The sequence below is a fragment of the Saccoglossus kowalevskii genome, chromosome 9, assembly GCF_978046115.1.
Source record: "Saccoglossus kowalevskii chromosome 9, keSacKowa6.1, whole genome shotgun sequence".
Classification (NCBI taxonomy): Eukaryota; Metazoa; Hemichordata; class Enteropneusta; family Harrimaniidae; genus Saccoglossus; species Saccoglossus kowalevskii.
The window spans coordinates 16,365,525-16,379,815 of NC_140649.1; the positions used below are offsets into that span (position 1 = coordinate 16,365,525).

General features: G+C 38.8%; 1 protein-coding gene across 1 annotated transcript; it reads left to right on the plus strand.

Moving 5' to 3' along the window:
• Positions 1 to 11,359: 11,359 nt before the first annotated feature.
• LOC100375011 (uncharacterized) lies at positions 11,360 to 12,996 on the plus strand. Its single transcript, XM_002730448.3, has one exon. It carries the CDS (start codon positions 11,536 to 11,538, stop codon positions 12,670 to 12,672), a length of 1,137 nt encoding a protein of 378 aa, XP_002730494.2. The 5' UTR covers positions 11,360 to 11,535; the 3' UTR covers positions 12,673 to 12,996.
• The last annotated feature ends 1,295 nt before the right edge of the window (positions 12,997 to 14,291 follow it).

Below are 14,291 nucleotides of genomic sequence, written 5' to 3' on the forward strand. Positions count from 1 at the left end.
TGATGGGTAACATTCTGGTGACAATAATTTTGTTATCAGGCCGAATAACGAACTGGTAACAAAGTGTTGGTTTCATGTACACCAGGAATACATGATGGGTAACATTCTGGTGACAAGTATTTTTTTATCAGGCCGAATAACGAACTGGTAACAAAGTGTTGGTTTCATGTACACCAGGAATACATGATGGGTAACATTCTGGTGACAATCATTTTTTGTATTAGGCCGAATAACGAACTGGTAACAAAGTGTTGGTTTCATGTACACCAGGAAGACATGATGGGTAACATTCTGGTGACAATCATTTTGTTATCAGGCCGAATAACGAACTGGTAACAAAGTGTTGGTTTCATGTACACCAGGAATACATGATGGGTAACATTCTGGTGACAATCATTTTTTTATCAGGCCGAATAACGAACTGGTAACAAAGTGTTGGTTTCATGTACACCAGGAATACATGATGGGTAACATTCTGGTGACAAGTATTTTTTTTATCAGGCCGAATAACGAACTGGTAACAAAGTGTTGGTTTCATGTACACCAGGAATACATGATGGGTAACATTCTGGTGACAAGTATTTTTTTATCAGGCCGAATAACGAACTGGTAACAAAGTGTTGGTTTCATGTACACCAGGAATACATGATGGGTAACATTCTGGTGACAAGTATTTTTTTATCAGGCCGAATAACGAACTGGTAACAAAGTGTTGGTTTCATGTACACCAGGAATACATGATGGGTAACATTCTGGTGACAAGTATTTTTTTATCAGGCCGAATAACGAACTGGTAACAAAGTGTTGGTTTCATGTACACCAGGAATACATAATGGGTAACATTCTGGTGACAATCATTTTTTGTATTAGGCCGAATAACGAACTGGTAACAAAGTGTTGGTTTCATGTACACCAGGAATGCATGATGGGTAACATTCTGGTGACAATCATTTTTTGTATTAGGCCGAATAACGAACTGGTAACAAAGTGTTGGTTTCATGTACACCAGGAATACATGATGGGTAACATTCTGGTGACAATCATTTTTTATCAGGCCGAATAACGAACTGGTAACAAAGTGTTGGTTTCATGTACACCAGGAATACATGATGGGTAACATTCTGGTGACAATCATTTTTATCAGGCCGAATAACGAACTGGTAACAAAGTGTTGGTTTCATGTACACCAGGAATACATGATGGGTAACATTCTGGTGACAAACATTTTTTTATCAGGCAGAATAACGAACTGGTAACAAAGTGTTGGTTTCATGTACACCAGGAATACATGATGGGTAACATTCTGGTGACAAGTATTTTTTTATCAGGCCGAATAACGAACTGGTAACAAAGTGTTGGTTTCATGTACACCAGGAATACATGATGGGTAACATTCTGGTGACAATGATTTTTTTATCAGGCCGAATAACGAAATGGTAACAAAGTGTTGGTTTCATGTACACCAGGAATACATGATGGGTAACATTCTGGTGACAATCATTTTTTTATCAGGCCGAATAACGAACTGGTAACAAAGTGTTGGTTTCATGTACACCAGGAATACATGATGGGTAACATTCTGGTGGCAGTCAATTGTTTTACTAGGCCGAATAACGAACTGGTAACAAAGTGTTGGTTTCATGTACACCAGGAATACATGATGGGTAACATTCTGGTGGCAGTCAATTGTTTTACTAGGCCGAATAACGAACTGGTAACAAAGTGTTGGTTTCATGTACACCAGGAATACATGATGGGTAACATTCTGGTGACAATCATTTTTTATCAGGCCGAATAACGAACTGGTAACAAAGTGTTGGTTTCATGTACACCAGGAATACATGATGGGTAACATTCTGGTGACAATCATTTTTTATCAGGCCGAATAACGAACTGGTAACAAAGTGTTGGTTTCATGTACACCAGGAATACATGATGGGTAACATTCTGGTGACAATCATTTTTTGTATTAGGCCGAATAACGAACTGGTAACAAAGTGTTGGTTTCATGTACACCAGGAATGCATGATGGGTAACATTCTGGTGACAAACATTTTTTTATCAGGCCGAATAATGAACTGGTAACAAAGTGTTGGTTTCATGTACACCAGGAATACATGATAGGTAAGATTCTGGTGACAAGTATTTTTTTATCAGGCCGAATAACGAACTGGTAACAAAGTGTTGGTTTCATGTACACCAGGAATACATGATGGGTAACATTCTGGTGACAATCATTTTTTTTATCAGGCCGAATAACGAACTGGTAACAAAGTGTTGGTTTCATGTACACCAGGAATACATGATGGGTAACATTCTGGTGACAATCATTTTTGTATCAGGCCGAATAACGAACTGGTAACAAAGTGTTGGTTTCATGTACACCAGGAATACATGATGGGTAACATTCTGGTGGCAGTCAATTGTTTTACTAGGCCGAATAACGAACTGGTAACAAAGTGTTGGTTTCATGTACACCAGGAATACATGATGGGTAACATTCTGGTGGCAGTCAATTGTTTTACTAGGCCGAATAACGACTGGTAACAAAGTGTTGGTTTCATGTACACCAGGAATACATGATGGGTAACATTCTGGTGACAATAATTTTGTTATCAGGCCGAATAACGAACTGGTAACAAAGTGTTGGTTTCATGTACACCAGGAATACATGATGGGTAACATTCTGGTGACAATCATTTTTTGTATTAGGCCGAATAACGAACTGGTAACAAAGTGTTGGTTTCATGTACACCAGGAATACATGATGGGTAACATTCTGGTGACAAGTATTTTTTTATCAGGCCGAATAACGAACTGGTAACAAAGTGTTGGTTTCATGTACACCAGGAAGACATGATGGGTAACATTCTGGTGACAATAATTTTGTTATCAGGCCGAATAACGAACTGGTAACAAAGTGTTGGTTTCATGTACACCAGGAATACATGATGGGTAACATTCTGGTGACAAGTATTTTTTTATCAGGCCGAATAACGAACTGGTAACAAAGTGTTGGTTTCATGTACACCAGGAATACATGATGGGTAACATTCTGGTGACAATCATTTTTTGTATTAGGCCGAATAACGAACTGGTAACAAAGTGTTGGTTTCATGTACACCAGGAAGACATGATGGGTAACATTCTGGTGACAATCATTTTGTTATCAGGCCGAATAACGAACTGGTAACAAAGTGTTAGTTTCATGTACACCAGGATTACATGATGGGTAACATTCTGGTTGCAATCATTTTTTTATCAGGCCGAATAACGAACTGGTAACAAAGTGCTGGTTTCATGTACACCAGGAATACATGATGGGTAACATTCTGGTGACAAGTATTTTTTTATCAGGCCGAATAACGAACTGGTAACAAAGTGTTGGTTTCATGTACACCAGGAAGACATGATGGGTAACATTCTGGTGACAATAATTTTGTTATCAGGCCGAATAACGAACTGGTAACAAAGTGTTGGTTTCATGTACACCAGGAATACATGATGGGTAACATTCTGGTGACAAGTATTTTTTTATCAGGCCGAATAACGAACTGGTAACAAAGTGTTGGTTTCATGTACACCAGGAATACATGATGGGTAACATTCTGGTGACAATCATTTTTTGTATTAGGCCGAATAACGAACTGGTAACAAAGTGTTGGTTTCATGTACACCAGGAAGACATGATGGGTAACATTCTGGTGACAATCATTTTGTTATCAGGCCGAATAACGAACTGGTAACAAAGTGTTGGTTTCATGTACACCAGGAATACATGATGGGTAACATTCTGGTGACAATCATTTTTTTATCAGGCCGAATAACGAACTGGTAACAAAGTGTTGGTTTCATGTACACCAGGAATACATGATGGGTAACATTCTGTTGACAAGTATTTTTTTATCAGGCCGAATAACGAACTGGTAACAAAGTGTTGGTTTCATGTACACCAGGAATACATGATGGGTAACATTCTGGTGACAAGTATTTTTTTATCAGGCCGAATAACGAACTGGTAACAAAGTGTTGGTTTCATGTACACCAGGAATACATGATGGGTAACATTCTGGTGACAAGTATTTTTTTATCAGGCCGAATAACGAACTGGTAACAAAGTGTTGGTTTCATGTACACCAGGAATACATGATGGGTAACATTCTGGTGACAAGTATTTTTTTATCAGGCCGAATAACGAACTGGTAACAAAGTGTTGGTTTCATGTACACCAGGAATACATGATGGGTAACATTCTGGTGACAATCATTTTTTGTATTAGGCCGAATAACGAACTGGTAACAAAGTGTTGGTTTCATGTACACCAGGAATGCATGATGGGTAACATTCTGGTGACAATCATTTTTTGTATTAGGCCGAATAACGAACTGGTAACAAAGTGTTGGTTTCATGTACACCAGGAATACATGATGGGTAACATTCTGGTGACAATCATTTTTTATCAGGCCGAATAACGAACTGGTAACAAAGTGTTGGTTTCATGTACACCAGGAATACATGATGGGTAACATTCTGGTGACAATCATTTTTTGTATTAGGCCGAATAACGAACTGGTAACAAAGTGTTGGTTTCATGTACACCAGGAATACATGATGGGTAACATTCTGGTGACAAACATTTTTTTATCAGGCAGAATAACGAACTGGTAACAAAGTGTTCGTTTCATGTACACCAGGAATACATGATGGGTAACATTCTGGTGACAAGTATTTTTTTATCAGGCCGAATAACGAACTGGTAACAAAGTGTTGGTTTCATGTACACCAGGAATACATGATGGGTAACATTCTGGTGACAATCATTTTTTCATCAGGCCGAATAACGAACTGGTAACAAAGTGTTGGTTTCATGTACACCAGGAATACATGATGGGTAACATTCTGGTGACAATCATTTTTTTATCAGGCCGAATAACGAACTGGTAACAAAGTGTTGGTTTCATGTACACCAGGAATACATGATGGGTAACATTCTGGTGGCAGTCAATTGTTTTACTAGGCCGAATAACGAACTGGTAACAAAGTGTTGGTTTCATGTACACCAGGAATACATGATGGGTAACATTCTGGTGGCAGTCAATTGTTTTACTAGGCCGAATAACGAACTGGTAACAAAGTGTTGGTTTCATGTACACCAGGAATACATGATGGGTAACATTCTGGTGACAATCATTTTTTATCAGGCCGAATAACGAACTGGTAACAAAGTGTTGGTTTCATGTACACCAGGAATACATGATGGGTAACATTCTGGTGACAAGTATTTTGTTATCAGGCCGAATAACGAACTGGTAACAAAGTGTTGGTTTCATGTACACCAGGAATACATGATGGGTAACATTCTTGTGACAATAATTTTGTTATCAGGCCGAATAACGAACTGGTAACAAAGTGTTGGTTTCATGTACACCAGGAATACATGATGGGTAACATTCTGGTGACAATCATTTTTTATCAGGCCGAATAACGAACTGGTAACAAAGTGTTAGTTTCATGTACACCAGGATTACATGATGGGTAACATTCTGGTTGCAATCATTTTTTTATCAGGCCGAATAACGAACTGGTAACAAAGTGTTGGTTTCATGTACACCAGGAATACTTGATGGGTAACATTCTGGTGACAAACATTTTTTTATCAGGCCAAATAACGAACTGGTAACAAAGTGTTGGTTTCATGTACACCAGGAATACATGATGGGTAAATTCTGGTGGCAATCATTTTTTGTATTAGGCCGAATAACGAACTGGTAACAAAGTGTTGGTTTCACGTACACCAGGAATACATGATGGGTAACATTCTGGTGACAATCATTTATTGTATTAAGCCAAATAACGAACTGGTAACAAAGTGTTGGTTTCACGTACACCAGGAATACATGATGGGTAAATTCTGGTGACAATCATTTATTGTATTAAGCCAAATAACGAACTGGTAACAAAGTATTGGTTTCACGTACACCAGGAATACATGATGGGTAACATTCTGGTGACAATCATTTATTGTATTAAGCCAAATAACGAACTGGTAACAAAGTGTTGGTTTCACGTACACCAGGAATACATGATGGGTAAATTCTGGTGACAATCATTTATTGTATTAAGCCAAATAACGAACTGGTAACAAAGTATTGGTTTCACGTACACCAGGAATACATGATGGGTAACATTCTGGTGACAATCATTTATTGTATTAAGCCGAATAACGAACTGGTAACAAAGTGTTGGTTTCACGTACACCAGGAATACATGATGGGTAACATTCTGGTGACAAGTATTTTTTTATTAGGCCGAATAACGAACTGGTAACAAAGTGTTGGTTTCACGTACACCAGGAATACATGATGGGTAACATTCTGGTGACAATCATTTTTTTATCAGGCCGAATAACGAACTGGTAACAAAGTGTTGGTTTCATGTACACCAGGAATACATGATGGGTAACATTCTGGTGACAATCATTTATTGTATTAAGCCAAATAACGAACTGGTAACAAAGTATTGGTTTCACGTACACCAGGAATACATGATGGGTAACATTCTGGTGACAAGTATTTTTTTATCAGGCCGAATAACGAACTGGTAACAAAGTGTTGGTTTCACGTACACCAGGAATACATGATGGTAACATTCTGGTGACAATCATTTTTTTATCAGGCCGAATAACGAACTGGTAACAAAGTGTTGGTTTCATGTACACCAGGAATACATGATGGGTAAATTCTGGTGGCAGTCAATTGTTTTACTAGGCCGAATAACGAACTGGTAACAAAGTGTTGGTTTCATGTACACCAGGAATACATGATGGGTAAATTCTGGTGGCAGTCAATTATTGTATTAGGCCAAATATCAGACTGGTAGTAAAAGAGCTGTTTTCATATACGCCAGTAACACAGACTTGAAAACAACCTCTTGACACCCATTAGTTGACTAATGACGAATAAATGACTGGCAACCTGATGTTTGTTTCGTGTACGCCATAATCGTCGCCAGGGTAACAACCCGGTAACACGCATTCGTTGTGTTGAGGGGGATAAGAGACTGATAACAAACAGACGGTTTTGTACGACGGGACCTTAGGAAAAGTAGCAGCTCTGTAACACCCATTTGTTGTGAACTAGGTAGCAAGACGTACCGCAATTAAACTATTGCTTGTTATTGCTTGTGAGTCACGGTGATTAATTAAAACGAGTCATCGTCATCATTTATATATTAACATATGCAACGTAAAAATCTAAAGACATTATTTGAGTACAAGACTGCTCTTTATTGAATAGTATTCATTGATGTTACGAAAATAACAAACTGAAAAATTTACTTACGATTTCTCAACAAATATTTCTCTGGTAAGCCAACTCGTGCTTTTATGTATGGTGCTTTACACAACATAATGATTTGATTTGATTTGATTTGATTTGATTTGATTTGATTTTTCATTTTATTGAGCTAAAGCCAACAGACAAAAAAAAAACACTTATAGGCTTGTACAATAAAATATTTCACAAATAAAACATTTATCAAATATTAAAAATCACAAATAGAAAAAAATACTTCCTAAAAAATGCGACTACATTGTTTTTAAACTATTAAAATTTAAAATATCAATTGTGTAATTTGTATTCAAAAAGAGAAAGTAACACGAAGAAAGTATGAACATTTCCTGACATTCACTCGACATCTTGGGGCATGGAAAAGCGAACACAACCTCGTAGAACGAGGGTACAACATGTAAAGAGATTCCAGATCAAATGTAGGAGCAATCGTAATAAGATTGAAGGGATTTGTGGAAAAAATATAAGTCAAGACACTTTCGACGTATTTCTAATGTAGGTAAGTTGAAATGGTTGCAAAGTGATACATACTCTTTTGAAGAATATAATATATTTGACCTTGTACATAAAAAAATGATTTTAAAATCGTTCAATTTTATTTACAAGAAATGTTTGTGAAGGATACCACACCTGAGAACAGTACTCAAGGTTTCTTTTCACTAACGTTGAACACAAAGTTTTTATAAAATGGACATTGTCAAAGGATTTGCACGTCCGCTTTAAAAAACCTAAAATTTTAAAAGCTTTGCTTACACAAGTGTTTATATGATCTCTAAATGAAGTTTACTCGTGATGATATCCGCTTTTAACCAATATATGTCTGGTTATGAAAGCAACGATATACGAGGGCACCCACCATGGGAAAATAGTTGTTTTGGTGTTTTAACGACGCACCCCATCCAGATTCCGCTACATTCAGAGAAGAGAGATACATAAACAAACAGACAGACAGACAGACAGACAGACATGCGCCTGACTACAAAAAACAAAAAAACTAAGGATTTTGAGGCCTAATTAGGGCATATATTCACAAAAATTGCGCAATTTTTACAAAACTCCTTTCCGCGTCCAAGAAATATCGCCATTTAAACCAAAAAGTGTCATTTCCATAGAAATAGGTCGGAGTTATGTGTTCGGGCGGCAGACCAGCGTCAATCTTTGAGGTACGATTAGTACAATCTCTGATTCCAAACCTGGTTATTATAAATGCACTTATAAACTGCAGTATACTAGTATAGAACATATGTGGTGTTGGCATGTTAAGAAATTGACCTACTGACGGAGAAAATGTAAAATTCGTCAGCCATGTGCTCGTGTCGTCAGACATAAAAGGGACTGGCGAAAAGTCGGAAAACATAAACGCATTCTTGGTTAATAGATCTATTACATCTTGGGGATTACAAACATGTCAAAGTGAATTGATGAAAGAAATACAATGCCAATAAGAATCGAAAGACGAATTCCCCGATGACTTACGACTATAATGACGAGTTATTAGAACGCAAGTTTACTTGTTCAATTCCCCCTCGGGGGTAGGACAGTGAAAGAGAATGGGAGCGGAGAGAGGCGACTCATTATCCAGTCCAGTGGACTGTGATGACATGAGTTAGTGAAAGACTTGGTTTGCAGGTGATTTAGAATAACAATCGACGCCTTGGTGTTTGATTAATGAGGTTAAATATTTATTGGTAACAACAAGTTAATTAGATTAATGATGACGGAGTTCCTTTGATAATTTAGATGCCCTTATAAAATACATATTTTCACATAAATCTTGCTGCAGATGCTATGCTATCGTGAAATCAATGAAGCAACAATCCGTATCGTCGTTTGTATATCGCCGGCTGGCAACGGTAAAGAACCCATGTTTAGAAGACACTGATAAACAATGTTGCGGTTCATGATCAGTCTTATGTCAACATATTGCTAGTCGAAAAGCGACTTAAACAAATCTGTATCGAACGTCAATTCGAGTCACGTCTCGCTCATGTTTAACCTTTGAACCATAAACTCTTTGATATATTTGGATGGCACATTTTTTCCCGTCTAAATGTTGGTGTACCATTTTGTATATTTTTGTGTTTTTTTTTCTTTGCTTTGTCAATTTAGATCAAATGGTGTTAATATCGAATTGTCAAGTTATTCAAAATTTTGGAAGAAATATAGAAAAAGTTATGCAGATTTATTTTGAGACATTGTACAATAAATATTACTTATCGATCATTTGTATTCGGTGGATATGTTAATCTCAAATATCTGTTTTAAGCGGAGGTAATCCGGGTTTGGTTTTTAGCGGTGTTTGTTTACAAGTTACCGGGGGCAACAGCAAACCAGGTGTCACTATGTCCAAAATAGAAGTAACGAGTTGATAATACCAAGTCGTGAAAATATGTAATCTCGGTTGAGCTCAGTCGTTAAATTTAATCGCTGTCCGATAACTAAAACGGCGATAAGCGGGTGTCCCACCGTTGGGAGGCCACCACAGAAGAAGGGGTACGTCGTATCGCTATCGCTATCGCTTCCACTCACACGTCGGTACGGTGATACCTTTGACTCAAATGGTTTACGTGTTACTTGTGCAACTTGTCAAGTTTTTACTTAATAGAGATGTCAGCATAGGTATAGAAATATCACTCTTAGTGAGACCGTGAAATGAATGGCGGTTCTACAAAGGAGTCTGGGTCACCATTCCAGACACCACATGAAACAGAACAGCTTACAAAAAAATAGGTGTGTTTACCACTTGTTTATAATGGAAAGCTGTCATATAGCCGGCTCCCCATCGTGAACGCTATCTTCCCATCGTCTACCGAAGTCAGTTCGGTTTATGTCTGCCAACTACCGTATGTTAGGCGTACTTGCCCTCAAAATGTCCAACATTGTTATTGTGCAGTGTTTATTGGTAGTGAACATCAGACGAAATATTTGTAAACGGTCTTCATTTACTCGTGTGTGCAAACTATAAAGGTATCCGTGGTTTATAATAAACTTGTTGCCAGTGTCCACGATCTCTGCCGCTTTTCAATACGGGACGTGGGTTCATATATACAGTCAGTGTGTGTCTATAGTAATGCTCGACGAATGGGACAATTGGGTTAGAGCCGCTTGATTGCCCCTTGTCATAATTTGAACAACAGGTTTTACGCTGTATTTGGCACGTTATTTCGTCGCTGCCTGGTATTGTGAGTCGATTTTCTTAGTATGTTTCATTTCTTCCACTCGGTAAAAAATATATATATACCAATAATACCAAACAAGAACAACAGTCGAGGTATTTCCACTGCGCTCATTTATACCAGACAATTGATTTGTTTTATTGAGTAGAAAAACATTCTCTCACTTATAGCCAGGGGTAACTGACATTTCTTTATACATTCTTTGACTTTTAATGTGTATTTAAAATCTACAACGAGAACAGCCTCCTAATCACCGTGGTACATAACTTTGCCAGTCACTATGCTGATGTATCTAACACAAGTCACCTTTAATATAATTTAACGGCAACAAACAAGAAACAACATCCGATAACAATAGCACATTATATTGTTGTAGTCTTTAGGTTAACAGCGAATAAATCCTCCGTTTAAAGACCGGGGCTCCGCGATAGTTGTGTTGACCCCAAATCACCTTTTTTATTGATCGGTCGCAACTTATTTAGAAATGTCACAATTGTCACGCAGTGTTTATGACATACACTGGATATATAAAAAAAAATCGAACGGGCCCAAACAATGGACGAAGAAAACCTGATGGGACAATGATTGGAACATTGGACGAGCAATAAGTGGCAACTCCCATTTGAATGTTCAAGTCGCGCGACGAGTACGAGGCTACATCTAACAAGTTTGGTACGAGGCAACAAAGAGCGCATATTTCTTTCTACAGCGCGAGGTATAAATTGCCGTGGGGTCGGAGGTCAGATTATATTCAATCGAATGGGCTTTGTTTACACCCCCCGAACGCTGGGTAAACATTTAGAAGAGCAACCAATCGTTTTTTTCACGAATTAGTCAGTTGTGAGTTGCGTTCCTTTGACCTGTGTGCCCTGTCGACAGAGGCGAGGCAACAACACTGTGTACTAATCAAGAACCTGATACGTATTCGTGGGGAAACTTACACCAACCCTACACAGTGGTATTTTTCTTGACTTGTTTGTGTTTTATGTCGCTAACAGGTGGAATTCTATATGAAGGGGGACGACATGAGTACGGTGTTACACAAAGCCATCTTGAACGAGCGTCTACATCAAACGCGACTGTTGGTGTCATTAGGTGCGAACATAGAGAAAAGAGACCGAGATGGAAGGACCCCTCTCATGCTCTGCACTGTCATCAACAACCAGGAATACGCGTTTAAAATGTTTATGATTCTTTTACGTGCCGGTGCCTATACCAACGTCAGAGACAACCATGGACGAAGTGTTCTGAACTACGCCTGCCTTTACGGAAGGGTCCGAATGTTGAAGCGGTTACTTAAAGAGGAGATACTAGAACTAAACTTCACCGATGAAAACGGTGACACGCCGCTTAATCATGCAGCTATAAGTGGACAACTGGAAATTGTTAAAATTCTTGTGGAAGAACTGACCCGATTCGGCATGCCTGTTGATATGCGAAACAAACAAGGCTACACCGCTCTTCTGCTGGCTACGAAACACGGTAATTACGAATGTGCACGAGTCTTGTTAAACGAAGGAAATGCTTCGCTCAGTTCTCGCGACAACGAGTGCTTCATGAACGCCGGCGAATGGGCCAAATACAGTCACGAACAACTCACCGAAAAGATGAGAAATCGGGACGGAATGCGTTTATATCCCCGATCCAGATCAGCATGGGAATGCACGGTGACTCCATTGATGCACAGTTCCCCGCAAAGTTCACCGCGCACTGCCCGGGATTTTGACAGTGCTTCTTTGCCGCCGATCAGTTTATGCTCGTCGCCTAAACCGAGCGGTGGGTTGACCGAATTACGGCGCCAACAGACTTCGCTCAGCATGTTAATGGGGAGTTTAGAAGAGCGACAACGCAATGGCCTCATTAGCCGCGGAGTCAGCCGTCGAAATTTCCGACCGCCGTCGTCAACGACAAACAGCTCTATACCGACGCACGTACTTATGGGTTCTAGATATATGACCAAAGGTGAAAAGGGACACACAATGGCAGACGATTTAAGAAAACTGTTCAATCTATACCAACAGGAACTGTGCTATCGATCAGTGTCAACTCCCCCCGATGTCAACAGAACACCTATTTTGTTTCAAGTGCCTTCAGTAGTAGAGAACTCGCGACCCCCTGTACAAGTACCGGCGTTACAAGAAATGTAATATTGTTACTATATATTGTATTGCACTATTGGTCGCGGGAACGTTTCCACGCTAGCAACCCCCATATTGCAACTTTGCTTTATTTGACCCAGTGTCACCCATAAACTAATTTCATTATAACGCTGTTTTTTTTTTATTTTGACTGTAGCTATGTGACTAGATGACGTCATATTGCCTATTTTTGGCAATGTTCGATGTTTGTGTGTAGATTATTAACTCAGCGTTGCCTACGGGCTGTTGGCTTTCGCGTACACACACATGAATTTGTTGTAACCCCGAGTTAGCACGCAAATAAAGACATTTAACAACCTGTTTGAAAGACGATTATGCGCCGAGTGGCCTTTCCGTTTTCATACGTTTTGGCCTTTCCTGCAACACCCGCGATTTTCCCATTGTTATGGTTAGTTGCTACGACAACGCCTTTCATCGCCTGGCTTGGTCCGTTACAAACCCAGTATGTATGGCTAACCCATGGGCGTTGGGAACCAAAGGTTTGTCGAAATGAATTGCCTACGGTGAATGAACTCCAACGACAGTGAGTACAAATGTATCCACGGAACGGTCGATTACGGTCTTTGTATGAAAATTACATAACCGCAATGACGTCACGGTGGGCCTTATACAATCATGGAAGGTACTAACGGACCTTCCATGATACAAGGGTAAACAGGCGACACTTCGTATACGTCCGTATATCTTCGGAATAAAATTTAATCGCGGGCCCTCGACCTGTTAAATAATTTGGTAATAATTATCCAATGTGTTTCTTCAAAATTGTTACGTAATTTAGATATTTTACAAAGCTCATAAATCATTTCTTTTCTGCCTATTAAATTGATAATTTTGGACGAATTTCGTTAGGAATCCATTGTTATTTACTCACATTTCAGGTACAATATCACTTTTATGGTCAGTTTCATTAATACTTTTGGGGAATTGACATTTGTGGACAAAAAAGGGGTGTCATTTACACAAAACAACATAGCATGTATAGGGAATATGTTTGCTTTTGATTGATGACTTGTTGAATGTTGTTTTTAGTATTTTGGGGCAAATTAGTCGCTAATCGGTCAAAAGTCAACAAAATGAAGAGCAGGAAAATATTCGATTAAAGCATGTCCTAGGAAATGCTCAGGCACACAAGAAAAGAATTGTCGCCAGTCGGGCATTATGAAACAAATCTCAGTCGGCCATTTTGAAAGAAATCTTCTAACATAGTGACGTGCACCTGTAACCCGGCATGTTTGATGTAAAACCAAGCTTGAATACTAGGCATGCATGAGAAAAGCTTGATAACCTTGTGTTTGTTGTTTAATTATGATTTATTAATTATGATTTATCGTAAAAATGTATCTTTTGCAGCATGCCTTATGGTACTCGCTCGTTGAAACATGAAAAAATAGTACTGCGCATGTGTAGTACCGTCGAACGAATACTAGATGTGTATTACAATGTATTCAGTACTAAATCATTACATGTTTGTATCTACATTACATCTTTAAGACGGGAGGGTCGTCACCTGCGCACGCGCGGGAATTCAGTCCCAAGCGACGATAACAACACATGCTAATAACGCAAAGACTCATTGGCAGAGGCTTGTTTGTAAACAATGACACGCT